Source organism: Drosophila novamexicana, unplaced genomic scaffold (assembly GCF_003285875.2).
Source record: "Drosophila novamexicana strain 15010-1031.04,08,12 unplaced genomic scaffold, DnovRS2.1 tig00000008-arrow-pilon, whole genome shotgun sequence".
Classification (NCBI taxonomy): Eukaryota; Metazoa; Arthropoda; class Insecta; order Diptera; family Drosophilidae; genus Drosophila; species Drosophila novamexicana.
This window is the reverse complement of record NW_020824765.1, coordinates 7,373,928-7,393,470: the sequence shown is the minus strand read 5'-3', so window position 1 is coordinate 7,393,470 and position 19,543 is coordinate 7,373,928. Positions and strand designations below refer to the sequence as shown.

The following is a 19,543-nucleotide window of genomic DNA, read 5'->3' as shown; positions in this document are numbered from 1 at the left end:
TACCAAAAGCCAAAAGACTAGATGTACAGTAGAACCTACCTATGCGAACTCAGCTACAGTCTTATATATATACATATATCGTTTAACTTAAGGAATATCTTTAGCTTATGTCAGTCAATCATAATACTCTCTCCCCCCACCTGCAAGGGTATACAGATTTGTTGTGTTATATAGACGAAATGCAACCAGAATTGCAGCTGGTAAAAAACAAAAAAACAGATATTTTTAGTTAGTTATAGAACTAAAATGCAAAGAGGCCAAACGATTTGTTGGTTCACAGAACAAAAGTTTATATACATACATACACACAACATATACATATTAACATAAAAAATACACACATCTATTTAAAAGAAATGCTATGTTAGCAAATTTGTTGTCTGTTGTTGCAAAAATGTAAAGAAAATGTTATTACAAAAATTGTTTTTTGTAACTTGTACTCACTGTGTGTTTAAGTGTGCCTGTGTGTGTGTGTGTGTGTGTGTGTGTGTGTGTGTGTGTGTATGTGAATGTGTGTGTGTGTGGCAGCATTGGATTTGTGTGCAGAACGTGTGTGCCATTATGTAACTGGAAAACTCCAAAAAAAGAGATATATTTAAAATATATATATATATATATATAAATATTACACTCAGCCGTAACCAAATGAAATTACAATTCAATGCTGCCCAAAAGTAGAGCAAAGCGTGAGAGATCAAAACATATAAACACATATACTCATGAGTTAAGCAGAATATATATGTATGTGCTGAATTACATATATATATATTTTTGTTGTACAACAGACGCGCGCCCCGCCCACTCCGCAAAACTCTTTAGTTTTTATTGGTCTTTTGTTAAACTCTTTTAGTGCAATCTAATAACAAATTATTGAGGAAAAAAAAACAAAACTAGTTAATAGCCCAACAATTGCAAACTAAATTGTATTTAACAAGTACAATAATAAGAAGAAGATGAAGTAAAACAGTAACAAAAACATATACCGAACAATGTTATAAATGAAAAAAGGAAAATAATATTAACAAGAAAACGCTAAGAGTGCCATTAAAACAATTTAAATGTAATAAATTATTGAAATTATACATATTAATATACATATATGATAATTGGATACATATATATATATATATATAAACAGAACTTACTAAGGCAGGCAGTTAAAGTGCAACTAAAAACACTTATATATACATTATACATAAGCATGTATATATATATATTTTAATATATATATATGTGTGTTAGTTAGGTCCAACCATTATAACGTAAATAACTTGTTTTCATTGTATTGGTTTTTGTTTTTAATCAATTTTGCTTGTTAATAATATTTTATGTTATTGTTGTAGTCAAATATTGCAAAACATACAGACAGTACAATAAACCATAAAATTAGATTTAAGGCTGACGGTGCAAAAGGCACGAGAAGCGCAGAGCACCAAGAAGCGAACTTGTTTCGTGCCATCAGCTATACGAGAAGAAAAGTTAGGAAAAGAGAGATTATCGTGAAAGTGTAAGCGAAGGGAGAAGCGTTAGGCGCCTTAGGAAGTTCAAGCTTAAAGAGAAGCAAGATGCGTGAAATAAAATCTCTAGAAGCACTAAGAGGGAGAAGCAAAAAAAAGAAGTTCCAAAAGCCCTTCTCGCGGTTGTTTGAGCGTCAGCCTACAACAGGCATGAGAAGCGCAGAATAGCAAGAAGCGAACATAATTCGTGCCATCAGCAAGGCGGAAGGAGAAGTAAAAACTCCTAAAAGTGTAAGCGAAGGGAGAAGCGTGAGGCGCTCTAAAAAGAATAAGCGAAAGGAGAAGCTCAAGCAGCAAGCTAGGTACAAATATAAAGAAGCGTTAAAACAAATTTCTCTAGCCTAGATATTAAAAGCTTATAAGAGTGAGAAGCAAAAATAAAAGATAAATAAGTTCCGTGAGCGCTTCTCGCGTTCCTTTAATCGTCAGCCCAGCAATTAAACAGAAATAGCAATAACAGATAGTTAAAGCTCGAATTGAATATAGACAACATAAACTTAGTAAAATTAAACACTTAAACAATAAACAATTAACAATACCAATGCAAATTTTCATTACTTTATAACAATTGATTTTTCGTCAATTTGGTTGTCAATTTGCTTATTTCAAATTAGTCCAATGAAATTTTATTTTATCTTTGCAATTTGTCCTGTGTGCCAAATTCGTGTCAATTGCAAAGTACCAAAAAAAATATAATAATAATAATATTAAAAAATCTAATCAAAATAAAAAAAAACTATATTAGCACATACGACAAATTGTTAAAATTGTTTGGCTAAAAAAAAAAAAAATTAGGTAAATTTTTATATATATAAAATATATTTATGTAGCCTATACTAAAATAATTTGTTAAACTAATTAACTAAGGTTTTTGTTGCACGTTCATTGAATTAGCTAAATTATTATTATTAATTTTTTGTTTGTTGCGCTGTTAAAGCTTAGACTAATTTTAAAAAAAGCCAGAGCTATACAAAAAAAAGAAACATCAAATGTTTTTTGTTTTTAACATATTTTTTTTTTAACATTTTTGTTGCATCGTTTTTAATATACACACACACATATATACTGATAAAAGAAATTGTCTTTGATTTTTGTTCATTAATTTAACAACTAAGTTTTAACGTGTTATTGTTAATTAATATTTATAAAATAGTTTAAAAGAGAAATGAAAACAAAAATATAAAAAAAAAAATGTTAGCCTAAAGCATAAGTTACAAAATAATGAACAAAATATACTCCAAAGAAACCAACCAAAAAATATATATACAACAACACATACATATATACAAGGACATATACATAAAAAATAAAAATAAAATTAAAATAAATGAAAAGAAAAGTAAATGAACAAACCCAGAACAAGTTTTAGTAAAAGTGTATTTGGAACAAAATTGCCATATAATGAACATTAAATATATATATTATTATATATATATCTATATATATATATATAAATAAATATATAGTCAAACCAAAAGAGCAGACATATAAAACAATAATTAACAGAACAACAAAAAAGAAGCAAAAGGAAAATGTAATTATAACAAAACGAATGTTGTTTATTTTTTGTAGCGTAATATTAAACAAAAAAAAAAAAAAAGAAAAGAAATTAAAAATGTTTATATAAATATATATATATATACATATATATATATCTATATATAAATATATACATATATTTATTGTTAACGAATACCACGGAAAAGGCGAAACAGAAATTATGAAACAAATTTATATAAAAAGCAAACTTACATTGACGAAGCTGATATTGTTAGTACCTTAAACAACATGAAAACAACAACAACAACAACAGAAACAACAACAATTAATATTATTAATAATTGTAATAATAATTATAACAAAGTAGCATTAAACATTATTATAATAATATAATGTTGTCATGAGAGCATATATATATATATATATACATACATATATATAGAAAACTCAAAATGAAAATGTAAACAACATTTGAGATTCTGTTTTTTAGGACAATTTGAGCAAACAAAAAAAATTAAGAAAATACAAGCAAAACATCAGCGTGAAAATTGTTATTTTTGCAAAAACCGCAGAACAAAGAAAAGGCATTATATGCATTGTTTATATACACAACATGTTTGAATTTGATGCATGATGGTAACAAACAAAAACAAAAAAAAAAAAAAAAACGTAATAAAGATTGATATTGAAATGTTGAAACCCAAAAAAAAAAAAAAACAAAAATGTGATATGTTTTTATTGGTAATTGGTGCGAAGTTGGGGCTTAACTGGAAGTTCTGTTAAAAATTGAAATTAATTATGTTAACAATTCTTTCTATTTCCACAGATGTTAACCGGCTGTGTCGCTGCTTTAGAACGTGAATGTGTGTGCGCTTCTTTTTCCTTAAATTATTATAACAATATTTTCTTATAGATATTTACTTAACACTTAAGTTATTAGTCAGGTCGATTGTGCAGGTGCACAATTGCTACCGTTATGTGCATAGTAGACGGTACTACCTGCGGCTATGTTAAGTTTTAATTCAGTTTTAACATAGTTGGGTACTCACAGTGTTTTCGTTAACAGCGCGCTTAAATGTTATTTACATTTTTTAAAGTGTTTTTTATCGCGTTTAAAGTTATTTTTTTAGGCGCTGTGATTAACCCAATTTCCTTAAATGTATTTTTAAGACGAGTTTTTCAAGGCTGGTAAGAGTTTTTTTTTAAATTATTTTCTAAGTTAGTTAGAGTTTTGATTTTGAATTAAATTAGCCAATTTTGATCTATTTTGTTAATATGAATTTGAGTAACTAGTTGTTAATTATTTGTTCTTTTTTTGTGTGTATGTATGTATGTCTCTTTGTAAGCTTTTCAGTACTGACCTGCCCAAAACTGCTCTACTCTATCGCCTCTGCCTAGTGCCAAATGGTTGCCCGGTAGTTATATACGCTCTATAGATATATACACATTTGTATTATATATTTTTCTTTTCTACTGCCTTACTTTAGCTAAAGACTCTCATATCATCAACTTCATTCCTATCAACCGTTTCGTTCGTTTTTGTTTTAGTTTGCTTTCTTTTTAAAGCTTTCGATACAACTATTAACCTATTCTCTTTCTCTGTTATCCTGTTGTAGAGAACACCTGGACGCTGGCTGTGAAGTCGGTTACATCGCTGAACAATATTGCCACAACGTTGCAGCATGCCGCGGAGGCGCCACTGCTGGCCAGCTCGCAGCACATTTGTCCGCGCTGCGACAAGGCCTACACGTACAAAAAGAATCTGTGGCGACACCTGCGCTTCGAGTGCGGCAGATTGCCAACGGAGAAGTGTCAGCATTGCCACTATGTGGCACGCTACAAGCACAGCCTCAATATGCACATGAAGACGCAGCATTCGGATCAGACAGCGGGCGGTGTGGCACGCGGTCTCTTTCAGGCCCAAACGCACGGCAAGTTGGTCTAAAGGGACAAGCTCTTTGTGCTTTGATCTCAGTTATATGTGTCTCTCTCTCTCTCTCTCTCTGCATATAGAGAGCTATTCTATATAGATATTTGCGTGTGTTAGCAGCAGGTAAGTTAAAATCTAAGTCGCAGCCATTGTGTATATCAAAAGTCTATACGAAAATTTAAATTGCTCTCTTTAAAAGAAATATAAAATACATATCAACGAAAATTGTTTTAATAAAAACTGCCTTTTGTAACAAAATTGAAATGTGTCATTATTGAATTTCTTTAGAGCATAAGCAGCGTTTCATAATATTTATTTAGGGGCACGGTTTTTAAATAATTATTAAAATATTTTTGTTCTTTTATTATGTTAATTTTTTTGTTTTTGTTTTTATACATATCTTTTCTGGCTTTGGTGTTTAATTTTATATATAAATATATATATACAGCCGCACACAAAGCTTATGTATAAATTTATAAATATGTATAATATTTAATTAATTTAAGCAGCGATAATTTGTTTGCTTGTTTTTATATCAAATTGTAAAAATATAACAAAAAGAAGAAAAACGAAAACTTAACCCAAGACAGGATACGTTTTTGAGCTGAGCAAAAAAGAAACAGAGTGAAGAGAGTATGTGTGTATGTGTTTGTACTACGCCTAAGAAGTGGTAAAAGACAATAAATTTGTGCCACACACAAACAACAATTAATAATGCAAATCTTTTTGCCGCCATGCCCACCCCCCTCTGTTCCCCGTTTCCTTCAATATGTTTTCACAGCAGCCAAACAGGACAAGTCGGAACAAACTGAGGGCACACCCGATGAATTCGAACTGGACGATTGCCTGCTGGAGAGCAACGATATTGTCATCACACAGAACAAGGATGGCTTTGTGCTGCACGTCAAGAAGCTGGGCAACATCACAGCTGCCAAGCTGGGCACCACCGAGGAGGACCAAACGGCGGCAGTCACCGTCACCGGACCCGCTGGACAGCCGACCCAAACTATAACCGAGCTGCTCAGCGCGGCGGCGCACAGCACGGATGTGAAGCCCACGTTGACGACATTGACGAACACGCCCATCAAGTTGCCCTCATCAGAATGCGGTAAGTTAAATCTTAACAAAACACAATATATAATATGAAAAATGACTTCATTAAAAGCCTCATTTTTGGTGGATAACTTTAAATTAAGTTCATTTCAAAGTTATATAAATGAATTCGAGATTTCGATTTAGATTATTTAATAGAATAATAATATAAAAAAAAATTATGAGAAAATATTTGATAATGGTTTAAGTTCATATGCTAAGGTTAAATGAGCTGAGCATCGAGAGAAATTAATGACAGGCTAAAGTAATAAATACCTATTGGCCAATTTGTTACCTCTTACTAATAAGAAACTATATTTTAACTTGCAGAGCTTATCAACATCAAGAAAATCATACCATCAACATCTACATTGGCGACGCATAGCAGCAGCAGCAGCGGTGGCACAACCACCATTATACATCCGCACCACATTATACAACACGTGACGCAGGAGACGCAACAGCAGCAGCAGCAGCAGCAAACACCCCAGCAACATCATCCTCATCATCATCAGCAGCAGCAACAGCAGCAACAACAACAACAACAACAACAACAACAACAACAACAACAACAACAGCAGCAGCAGCAGCAATTGCACATTGAGGAGGTGCCACAAAGCTCGCATCATCATCATCAGCAGCAGCACCACCAGCTGCATCAAGGCGCTCAGCAAGTACAAAGCATAATAACATCCCATACGGGCCAGACCATCAATTTGGTGGGTCTGCGCAATGTTCAAATTGGCGAACAGAAGCCGAACATTGCCTCGCGCATACGATATTCGCGTGGCAAGATTATTGCGCCGACCGTTAGCAATTTACAGATTGTGGAAACACACGAGGCCATACCGCATCAGCACCACGAGCTGGCCGATGGCACAAAGTATGAGATTAGCGAAATAGATCTGAACAATCCGAATGCATCGGCGGCAATAATCAGCGATCTGGTCAAGTATGCTGAAATCGATGATATCGAGCTGCCGGATGGTACCAAAATTGGCATTGGCTTTGCGCCCTCCGAGATCACCGAGCACATGCAGACAACGGCGGGCGAGACGCACATAACCACCATTGAGCATGAGCCGCAGGAGCTGCAGGTGCATCAGCATGAACAGCAGCCGCAAACGCATCACATACATGCCTCACAGCTGCAGACGCATCACATACATCCGGCAACGGTAGTGCAGCAGCAGCAGGAGCAGGAGCTGGAGCATCAACAGCAGCAGGAGCATCATCACATCCAGCTGCAAGCGGAGGATGATGACGGTGTCGAGACCATAATACCCGAAGAGCTGGGCGTACATGATTCGAGCAAGAGCTATACCATTTTGACCACACGCCCCATGAAAGAGGAATCGGATGCTGGCGGCGATCCCAGTGGCATGACCTATGAGCTGTCGTTGAGCGACTCCTCATTGGGTCCCTGCGACGATCCCGAATCGCGTTACGTTTGTCGGCATTGTGGCAAAAAGTATCGCTGGAAATCGACGCTGCGCCGTCACGAGAATGTCGAGTGCGGCGGCAAGGAACCGTGTCACCCATGTCCCTACTGCACCTACAAGGCCAAACAGCGTGGCAATCTGGGCGTGCATGTGCGTAAACATCATCCCGAAAAGCCTCAGCTGGAGAGCAAGCGGGGACGCAAGATCTAAGAAGGGGGCGTGAGTACCACACAAAGAACAGTAGCAACAAAAAATACCAGTTTTCATTATTCTTCTACATCCGAACTATATATATACTATATCATATATATACCATTTATTATGTATTTTTGATTTTTCTCGAGCCTCAATTTTGATAATTGATGCGATTTGCTTAGTTGTTGATTATTTGCTTAAGTTCAAACTTAACTTTTAATATCGTGTATGTTTTTATCATGGCAAAAACATGAAAAACAAAAAAAGAAACAAAAACCCATTTCATAATTTTCAAAATCTTACTTTTTGTTCGGGCTTTAATTGATGTCTTCACGTATAATTTTCATTATGATTGCCGTAATTTCAAAAATTACATTTATTTCGTGTTGCCGCAGAAGAAAAAATAATTCAAAATGAAAAATACAAAAACAAAAAAATATACCAGAAATCATGTGCAAGTATTTTCATGGAAATAACAAAACAGAAATATTGTTAACCCAAATGAAAAAATATTAAAAAAAAAAAACACAAAAATTTATAGTTTAGAATTGAGTAGGTTAAATTTTAAATACATTTCAAATATAAATTAAACGCATAACATCTAAATGTCTTCGCAGAAAGTACAGTACCTAGCAAATCTATAAATATGTGTAAAAAAAAAGAAGGAACGGAAAGTAAACAAAACAAATTTAAGATAAATACACAAACAATGTTAAAGTGCACAGTGTGTTTTTTTACATATATAAATTTAAAACAATTTCACAAAAAAATATGTTAGTTGCAAAACACACAAAAAAAAATATTATTACAAACAAATATTGTCTGGATTGGAGGCTTATCGTATTCATAAATTTGTCACATGTTGTTTTTACAGTTCACAAAAAAATTATTAAATAAAAAACAAACATATTTTATATAAAATTGACGCTAAATTTTGAACAAAAGGTAAAACCCTTAAAACTATTGTGTGTACTACGGTAGTTGCAATCGAAGCAGCCGCAACCAAATTGAAAGAACTTTAATTACAAAAACAAACACAAAACTTAGTAAAATTGATTGTACTATATGACACATTTAAGCCACAAAACTTCTTAGCATATATTTTCGCGTATCAAAAAATATTCAATTTAATTCAAGAATTTTACAAAATTTACAAGTAAAAAAAAAAAAAAACAACAAAATTGTATGTACAACATTTTAATTCATGCTAAACATTTATTATGTATACATATATTAATTATAATAATATATAGAAATTATATATTTTGAAAATAGTTGTAACAATAAACGTAAACAATAAATTTCAAAAAAAAATAAAAATAAAAATAAAAATTGTCCATTTGTTGCTTTATTTAATCAAACATTTATTTAATGCGAACATTACTAATATATTTCTCTTTCTTACAGGTAGACGTGCAGCGCGCCAGCAGCAAGCCGTTTTTTCAAACCCAACTATAAAATACCCTGTTTTTTAGTTGACATTTCGATTAATATATTTCTCTTTTTTCTAGGTAACTGCGAGGAAACTGTGGAAAACCGCCGAATGCGAAAAACTGTAATAATGTTTGCATATTACCTAAAGAAATGTGACGAACAGTTACGAAAGCAAGCTCTAACTATATAAGTACCTACATCTTAAGTAATTGTTTTCTGTATATGCCACTAAAAAAAAAAAAAAAAAAAAATAATAATAACCAGCAATTGCCAAACCTCTTCCCCGCCCGTGTGTGTGTATGTGTGAGTGTGTTGTGTTTCCAGCTGCTGCGTGCAACACCATATAAAAAAAAACCAAACAATTCAAGAACGTTTAACTTAATTTTTGTGACCTTTGCAGATGTATTTATATGAAAGTCGTTACTAAAATATTATATATATATAATATAGGCGTATATACTCATGACTGATTAGATGCAAGTTGAGTCAATTTATCTACTTGTCTATTTCCAGACACTACAATCATATTAAAATTAGGCTGTATTTTAGTTATCGCATTATTATAAAGTATATAATTGTATTTCAAAGCTTATAAGAAAAGTTTTTTTGAAAGGTCTATTTGTCTGCTTTTATAATACACTTGTTACCTATACTACCCAGTACAGCTAGAATATGATCTATTTACTGAAGATCTATTTACTGAATAGTTCTTATAACATCTAAATTCGAGTTCATAAATTTGTCTGCTTTTATAATAAATCGTTACCTATACTACCCAGTACAGTTAGCATATATAAAAAAATCCTTCTATTTTCTGAAGACATCAGGTATTTTAAACAACTAACTGAAAACTAGCTATGGGTTGTATAGCTAGAACGCAAATCAGATTTCATTTTAACATCACATACATTTGTTTTTTGACAAATTGATTTTCCTATAAAATATATCTGCCAGGGTTTTATATATGTCTACGGCATATCCTAGCCAGCTGTTCCTCGTTATTATAATATATATATTTTTTTAATTTTTAAAAATTAATAAATATGTTTATACACCCTGCACTAATTGGCTCTCAATGAAAGCGTTTTTTGTTTACCTTGTTTGTGCACACATACTTATGTATGTATTTATATACATGTATTTACATACACATGTCTGTATGTATATAGCGAAGCTACATATTTATTTTATTATTTTTGTACATATCTATATATTATATTGTTTATGTGTATTTGCAAATTCACGCTCTAATTTTTAATGCTTTTTAAAACAAATATTTTTTAGGCTTTGCCGCTTCACTAATATATAATTATATTTTTTTTTTTTTGGAAAATTGCTTCAATGTTTGTTGTGCTCATCTAATCATTTTTTGTATCACTAATTTTCCATGCATCATCAACATTTTAGTTTTTCCTTTTACCCTTTATTTTTGGCACTGGTTTAACCGAACCGTTTGTTTTCCTGCCCCCCACCCCTCTATACATCCGTTAACCGTTTATTGTTAAGTTTTGTTACGAGTTTCCCTATTTTTTTCTTCCTATTTGTTTTTTTTTTTCATGTTCGGTTAATTTAACTTTTGCGTTGCATTGTGTCCAGTCTCAAAAGTAATGCTATTGATTTTCGTTCTTCTTTTCTTTTGTTTTTTTTTCTTTTCTCGTTTTATTTTCATATGTTGTATGGCTGACCAACCCTCTCTTCACACAAAAACCAACAACAACAAAAACTACAACATATATGCACCTACAACAAAAACACGAAATAAAATGTTAAAAAAAAAAATCCAATATAAAAACGAAAACAAAAAACAGATTTGAGTATTACGCGCATTGCGGGACTCACCTGGAACGAGTGGAACGCTCGCCTGGCCATGCCGCTGGTAACGCTGCGCGAGGGCGTCCAGCCCTTGGTCTTTCCCACCGATCTGTCGGTGGACAAGCAGCTGAGCTTGGCTGGCATCAAGGGCGCCGCCGCCGCGGATGCCATTGAACGCAAAACGCCGACGGATAGCATTCGTTTAAAAATCGAGCCGGGCACCACGTCGACGCCGTGCAACACTAGCGAAAAGCAGCACAAAATCTATCCCGGCGGTGGCAAGCTGAAGCACCTATCCGAGGAGGAGGCCACGGCGCTGATGCTCAAGGCCGTTGCAGAGAAACAGGCGGCGGCAGCAGCGGGCAACAACAGCGCCGATCTGAGCTATGGCGACGAGAATCTGAGCTCTGTTGGCGGCAATGGCAACAGCAGCAGCAGCGATTATCCCATCACGCTGACCGGTGCCGTATCCCTGGCCGATGTCGGACCGGCTGGACTATGCCATATCAATATATTGAATAGCATTAGCGCCATGAACAATCTCATCAGCGGCAGCACAGCAGGAGCTGGCAGCAGCACGGGCGCTGGCAGTGGCAGCAGTGCTGGCAATCTGAGCGTCACATTAAGCGCCGCAGGAGCCGGTGGCAGCAGCAGCAACAATAGCTCCCTGGCTGGCGCTGACAACGGTGCTGGACACCCATGTCCCGTTTGCGGACGCGTCTATAAGCTGAAATCATCGCTGCGGAATCATCAGAAATGGGAATGCGGCAAGGAGCCGCAATTCCAGTGCCCATTCTGCGTCTATCGGGCCAAGCAAAAGATGCACATTGGCCGCCACATGGAGCGCATGCACAAGGAGAAATTCAAGCTGGAGGATGACAAGAGTTTCATCAGCGGCATCATCAACGCCAGCGGCGGCGCCTCCAGCGTCAGCGGCATGGACGCTGACTCCGCCGTTGGCAGCGCTGCGGCTGCGGTGGCAGCAGCTGCTGCGGCCGCGGCGCTGGCCAATGCGCCGGAGCTGCACACGCATTTCTCATGAGTGGGAAATGTGTCAAATGGAAAACGCATTGGGAAATGGATTTGTGTATAAAGTGTTGAAGTTGAATAGAGACACACAGTTATTAAATGGAAAAACTAAATATCAGGGATTACAGAAACAAAACAAGCAAGTAATATTGAAATTACATAAAAAGAGAAAAAACCACACACACATGTGTGTGTGTGTGTGTATTTGTGTGTGTGTGACGGTAGTCAAACAACAACAGTAACAACAACAACAAGAACATAACAACACACCTAGCTCGGGGTTTCTTTTATGGAATACGGAATCAGTGTGCCAAATTAATATTAAAAAAAGAAAAACAACAAAAGTTAAAGAAAACCTAACAAAGCAAAAAAAATAATAATTAATAAGAATGCCTGGAAAATTGTAAAAATTTTCGAAACGAAAACAAAAAACAAAAAACAAACAAAACAATTTGTTGCAAAGCACAAACAAAACAAAACAAATTTAGCCATTTTATTTTTTTGCATAAAACATATTTTTTGTTATTGTTATTAATTTTTTAACAAAAAAAAAAGAAGTCAAGTGCACAAGCAAAAATCTTTTTTGAAAAAATATTTTTGTTACATTAAACAGCAAAGTGATCAGTAAAATGATTTTACACACACAAACAAAAAAAAAACACACAATTTAAAACCGCATTCCACAAGTTAGAAAAAAACAAAAAAAAAACAAAGAAAAGACACATATTGTACAATGAAACATTAAATTAGTTAGCTAAGAGTTAGGATTAGTCGAGATATATAATGTTTATATATATATATATATATATATATATATATATATATATATATATATATATATATATATATATATATATATATATATATACATACAAAAACTAGGGTTTAGAATGAACGCGGTGCGAGCAGTCAACTCAGTGGATAGTCTTTTTTATATAAAGCTTTTCGAACTCAGAGCATATTAAGATATTAGTTAAAGGAAACAATCACAAAAAGAACGAAACTTTAAAGAGCTATAGAGCATTAGATATTCACATAAACATTTCAGTGCCAAAACCAACTATATAGAAGATACCTAAAACAAACAGTACAGTTACAGTTACAATTCATAAAACATAAACAACAACAAGTTACCTCAGATAAACAACAACAACAACAAAAAACATATTGCTAACAACAATATATTAGTCTAATGGCTTTAAACTATGCTCAAAAATTGCTTAGGTGTTTTTTTTTTTTAAATACAGTTTAGTCAAGCAAAAGTGAAAAGAGAAACTTAAAGACAAGTTTAAAAGTGCCTTTTGAAATTGGAAATATATATAATAACAACAAAAAAAAATACAGTATGTGCTTGTTAAAAGATATGCACTAGAAGAAAACAAAAAAAAAAAAAAAAGAGGAAAAATGATAATAAGCAAAATCTAACACTTAAAAGCCATATCAGTTAGTTGTAAGCTGTATCTTAGGTCAAGTCAGCTAACAAGTGTGTCAAGTATAATATTATTATTAATACTATATTCTATTTTTTTTTTTTGCGAGACCACATGATACACATTTAAACTCAGGTACTTAGTTTTGTGTTTCACAATTAGGCAGGAAACCAAGAAAAAACAGGCGCGCGCGTAGCTGAGCTACTTCGGGGGTTAAGCCCAAGACAAATTGAAAACAAAATAAATAATAATAACATTTTAAAATATAAAACAACTTCAAGCAAACAAAAACACCGCCACAATACGTCACATGCACTTATTTATTTTTAATATTTATAAAACAAAATATATATATATACATATATATATTAAAATAATATATTATAATTTGTACGTTCTTTTTTGCTCGTAAAGCGTAATTTATTTTTAGTTTTCATTTTACAACTTTATATTCTATTAAAAAAACAAAAACAAACTACAAAAAGCAAATACATTCCATAGATGATTTTATAAACAATTAAGCTTAAACAATATAAAAACAAAAAAAAAAAAAAAAAAAAACAACTGCAAACATTCACAGCAACAGCGAAAAAAAACACACACATTGCCAGTCAAACTGTGCACTGAAAAACTAATATATAAAATGAATTCAATTTACAACAAATAAATCTCGAATTGTAATTATATATTTTGCAAATTTTCTGCTAAGAAATTAAAAACAAAAAGAAAATACAACCAATTGGTTATATTCAAGCGGTGTTGGGGCTAAGTTTAGCGCTTCTTTATAAAATGAAGAATACAAAATTAAGCAATAATTTTAAAAGAAAACAAAAACACAACAGTTAAGGCAAAGGGAAAATTCAAAATTTTCTATAAAAAACAAATATAATTGATATATACTTCAAGTTAAACAATATTGTTGAACAATTTTTGGTTAAAAACTGGCAAACAAAAATGTTGATACACATTTAAAAAAAAATAAATAAATAAATAAAATGTAATATTTTATGTTAATGAAGCAAACACTTAATAAGAACACAAATACTCATTACCAATAAAAGAAAGTATAATAACGGTTCTATATAGTTAACACTATATACATATATGTATCTAAATACATAATATTATCTATTATATTACCTTATATTTAGTTTTTTCAATGCGTCGTTAGTAAACATTTTTGTAAATTGATATATACATATTATATATACATAGATTAAAAAAAAAAAAAAAAAGAATACAATCAATGTGAGAAATATACAAGTTCATGTAATAAAACGCAAAAAGACAGAAACTTGTTTGTTATGCTGCGTTTAAATTATTCTGTTATTATTATGACTACTATTATTAATATTTTTATTATTATTATTATTATTATGATTATTATTACCAACACATTTATTTTATTTGATTTTCTTATGCAGCCCTTAGTTTATGTAGCGTACTGCTTGTAAGTATTCTTATTTATTTATTTCATAACATTTATATTTTCTTTTAAATAAAACCAATTCATAAGATAGTTCAACTGAAAACAATATAAATAGGGCACATTTTAGGCACACATACGCAAAGAAAAAAAAAACGAAAAGTATAAACATTTATAGGTCACATTCGCTACCCTGTTTACTTGTGATTCTCACTAATATGTGTTTATTTTGTATATACATTTTTACAGATGATAATGGACAGCTGGACTCAGGCGAATCTCGTATACGCGTGCGCAATTGGCTCATGTTGGCGGATCAGTCGATCATAGACAAGACTAGCGACGAGTCTACAGGTATTTAAACCAGTTTTCCAGTCTATATAATATACCTTTTGATTGCATTTATACATATATATATATCTATCATTTTTTATCAACCAATTGGAGCCTTGCAGAGTGTATTGTAAATAACACATCCCTTTTAAACTAATTAATTCCGATAGTTTCTATGAATAGGGACATTACCCCTTTGTTTATCTGCTTTTCTGACTATGTTAGGAATTGATTTGGAAATTATTTTAAGGAAAGAACCAATGTCTATGATTGGATACTTTCTATATATAAATAAAAAGTTTATTTTTTTATTAAAAAAAACTTATACCAAAGAAAACATTTTAAAGGAGCCGAAAATCTAAATTGAAAAAATATATACATATATATTCCTAAAATCATAAAAACGGAACTATTTCTTCTTACGTCCTACAATTAAGGAAACATGCGTCTAGAACTATTTCAATAAGTTCTCTGATTCATTATTATATATTTTTTTTTTTACAAACTCTGCCAGGTTATTCAATCTTCGGCTTGCCGTTGTCCATCCATTAAGTTGTTCTTGTTATTTTCCAGTAACTTTTTTTTTCTGAATAATGTTTCGTTTTCTTTTTACAGTCTTAATTTTGCATTACAATTTACATTTTGTTTTGTAACGGCCACACTGCGGCAAATACACATATCATTTTGTTTTACAAAATTATTTTTCACACATATCATCAAAATAATAAGAAACTAACCTAACATTTCCCTAATACAATTTCTATTTTCATGCGCCAAAAACAAAAAAAAAAAAAATCAAAATTATAACCAATCCAAAAATCATTGCTAACACTTTCCAAAAAAACTAACATGACTAAAAAACTAAAACTAAAAAAAAAAAAACAAAAAGATAAACTAACTCCGAGCAAAAAGCCAAACATAAGCGCTGTTAAAAGCACTAACAATGCCAATGCAAAGCCAGCCACGACACCCGCAACAATCAGCACAACGCCGCCGGCGACGAGAACGCTCAACAACAGCAGCAACAGCAACAACACAAACAACAACAGCAACAACAACAATATTGTTGGCGAAAAGACGAGCAGCAGCTGTTTACCTGTGCTGGATCCAAAGACGCAAACGGTGACTCGAATTGGCAGCATCGGCCGCACAACGATTGCGTGCATCACGCCGGCCAGCCTGAAGAATAGCGCAAGCAACTGCAATGTGGATGCCGCATCCGCAGCGGCGCTGGCCGCTGCAGGCGTTGAGCTGGACAGCATTGATGATTCGATGACGGAGGTGATAGTAAAGATTGAAAATCCAGAGAATGTGTCGCTCAATGGCGACGAGGCTGTGTGCAATGAGGCTATCGATGATGAGAATACATTCGATTATGATCTGAAGATGGCCAGTCCATTGTCCTGGACTTATGATGCGGTCAAGATTGAGAACGAGGAGTTCGAGGATAGTTATTTAATGGATAACGATGATGACGATGATGATCTGTTGACCACCGCAGCGGCCACACAAAAGCACGCCAAGCAATCAAACGAGAAACAAAGAAACGGCAGCAGCAGCAACAACAACAACAGCAGCAGCAACAAGATTGTGCTCAGCTCACAGCAACAGCAGCAACTGTTGCTGGAGCAGCAGCAACACTTGCAGCATCTGCAGCTGCAGCCCACCAGCCAATCGCTGCAGATCAAGCTGCCCGCCATACCGGCAACCATAACCACCATCGCAGCACCACAAAAACAACCGATAGCCAGCACCAGCGGTGGTGCGAACATAACCACCGCCAATTCGACGCTGCTCTCCAGTAAGCTGGGCCTCAATATGGACGCACAGAATCTGAATTTGCACTGGTCGCACACGGATGACAATCGCTATCGGATTCTGGTGCAGAACAAGCGCATGCGTAAGGAGTCGCTGGAGCATTCGGCGGACATGATCTATAATGCGGACATTGAGAAGCCTTGGGTGTGCCGCAACTGCAATCGCACCTACAAATGGAAGAACAGCCTCAAGTGTCATCTGAAGAACGAGTGCGGCTTGCCGCCCCGCTACTTCTGCAGCAAGATGTGCGGCTATGCGACGAATGTGCACAGCAATCTGAAGCGTCATCTCAATACCAAGTGTCGTGATCGCGAGAAGGAGGAGGAGGAGAAGGAAAAGGAGAAGGAGAAGGAGCGAAAGCTGGCACCAGCTCCAGTCAATGCAATGGCCAACAGCAGCAGCAATACTGTCGGCGGCAACAACAATGCCAACAGCAGCAACAACAACAACAACAACAACAACAACAACAACAGCAGCAACAGCAACAGCAGCACCTACACACTGGTCTTTCAGAATGAATAGAGGCTTGAGGCAGACAAAAAAAAATGTTGTACAAATAAGCTATGGGAACTGGCAACTGGGTAAATGGTAACTGCAGCTAGTGGCATGCAACAAGCAACAATCAGAACTTAACATAGTATAAATTAAGGTTTTTTTTTTTGTTTTTGTTTCTAACAAGCACGTGTGCAATGTTTGTTGCTGCCACTCCCAAAAAATAGGCAGCACAGAATCTGTCATTAGTTGTTCCTTTTTTTTTATAATATAATTAACTATAGTGGGCATCTTTTTCGAACAAACTGTTTTGTTGCATGCCCCATGCACGCTGTGCCATGCAAGTTGCAAAGGAACCCAAAAAAAAAAAAAAAAAAAAACAACTAAATTAACAAAGACAAAAATTAGTTTTAGTTGGCAATACAAAACGTTAATTTTTGTATTGTTTTAGCGAATTCTCAAAAGAAAAACTAAAAAAAAAAAAAAAACATGCAAAAAAATACAAAAAAAAAAAAAAAAAAAGAAAGCAAATAAGAAATGTGTACATTTTTTTCCGAGAAAAATCTCACACAAAACGCAAGAAATTATATAACTAGTCACTGCAAAAGTTATTTAAGTGTGCTATAAAACATAAACAAAAAGAAAAACAAAACTTAAAACAAAAGATTTTTGTATTAATTATTAATTTTAAATCAAACTAAAACAAACCAAAAATCATATGCATGGCATGAACACGCGCCCTCCCCAAACAAAATACGAACAAACCAAAAACAAAAAAAAAAACAAAAATTATATGACACTCACACTTACATAAATACATAGTACATAAATATATCTGTATACATTTGAAAGAAACACCATCTACAATTTTGGTTTTCACTTCGTTGCAATCGAATTTTTCTCATACATTCCATCTTTTGGTTAGAAACATTTTCAACTGCAACCAATTTTTGGGCATTACCTATGTTAGAATTGCTTTATATATACATATATATATATATACATACATGATAATGAGAACAAGTTCTAGTCAAAACAAAAAGATATGATTATAATATAATAATAATGCGTATTAATAATAAATAATATCTATACAAATAATTTGAAATTTAGACAAAAATTATTATGATTAATTCTAAAATAATGTTTTAATTTTTAATTCCAAAATATCAGCGAATGCTTTTCTAAAAATGTCGAACAAAAAAAAAGTACACAAATTGTTAGATTTAAAAAAAGAGAAACAACAACAACAACCACAACTAAACCCGGCCATACAAAAATGTAACACACAATTTTCATATGTAAAAAGCAAAAGAAAATTTAAATTGGCTGAAAAAAATCTCAAAAATATAATAAACTACATCTAAGACCCTACAAACATAGACGCGCACACACATACACATGCACACACACAAACACACATGCAAAATGCGAAAAAATTCTACAATTATTATGTATTCCATATGAAATGAATATATCGTAATTATTGCCGGCTATATGTATTAAATAAAAATTCGAAATACAATTAAAAGCAAATGTCAAAACAAAAAATAACCAAAAACCAAAGTTGTATTTATTTTAATTGTAAAACAAAACAAAAAAAAAAACAAACCAACCTTCTACAATTTTTTTCCCCCAGTCATCAAAACTCATCCATCATGAATCCAATCTTTTGTATATGCCTATATACAACAACACATGCTCCCCACAAAACCTACAAGATCCCAAGAAAATCTTCCAGTTATATATACACATATATTACGAGTTGTTCTCTTTCTTGTCAAGAATCAATACTAATCAGCTCTCTATTTCAGGTGGATGTTGTCCGAATTGATGTTGATTGAGATCGATGAAAGTATATATCTCTGTGCTGGCACAACAAATCCATACAAGAATGCAGTTTATGGTGTAGACCTCTCTAATTGTTGTTTGCATGCTCTCTTAACCTACTATACTACAACTCTACATAACTAGAACCAGTGTATCTGCTGCTTAGATATCCTATAAACCTATTAAATCAACTATTAGATACGTATGTGTATGTACATGTTTTACAAAGACAACGTGACAAAACTCCTCCCCAGTGGGGATAC

The 19,543-nt window shown here is 33.5% G+C and overlaps 3 protein-coding genes across 3 annotated transcripts; all 3 read left to right on the top strand.

Annotated features, from left to right (window-relative positions):
• Window positions 1-5,507: 5,507 nt before the first annotated feature.
• LOC115762952 (longitudinals lacking protein, isoforms F/I/K/T-like) lies at window positions 5,508-8,834 on the top strand. Its single transcript, XM_030705343.1, has 2 exons — window positions 5,508-6,055; window positions 6,370-8,834. Exons 1-2 carry the CDS (start codon window positions 5,662-5,664, stop codon window positions 7,689-7,691), a joined length of 1,716 nt encoding a protein of 571 aa, XP_030561203.1. The 5' UTR covers window positions 5,508-5,661; the 3' UTR covers window positions 7,692-8,834.
• Window positions 8,835-10,886: 2,052 nt separating this feature from the next.
• On the top strand, window positions 10,887-12,136 carry LOC115760628 (longitudinals lacking protein, isoforms A/B/D/L-like). Its single transcript, XM_030702083.1, has one exon. It carries the CDS (start codon window positions 10,978-10,980, stop codon window positions 11,962-11,964), a length of 987 nt encoding a protein of 328 aa, XP_030557943.1. The 5' UTR covers window positions 10,887-10,977; the 3' UTR covers window positions 11,965-12,136.
• Window positions 12,137-14,941: 2,805 nt separating this feature from the next.
• On the top strand, window positions 14,942-17,820 carry LOC115758723 (longitudinals lacking protein, isoforms J/P/Q/S/Z-like). The gene is made up of 2 exons (XM_030699478.1): window positions 14,942-15,161; window positions 16,030-17,820. The coding sequence occupies exons 1-2, from the start codon at window positions 15,026-15,028 to the stop codon at window positions 17,478-17,480; spliced, it is 1,587 nt and encodes a 528-aa protein (XP_030555338.1). The 5' UTR covers window positions 14,942-15,025; the 3' UTR covers window positions 17,481-17,820.
• Window positions 17,821-19,543: the final 1,723 nt, after the last annotated feature.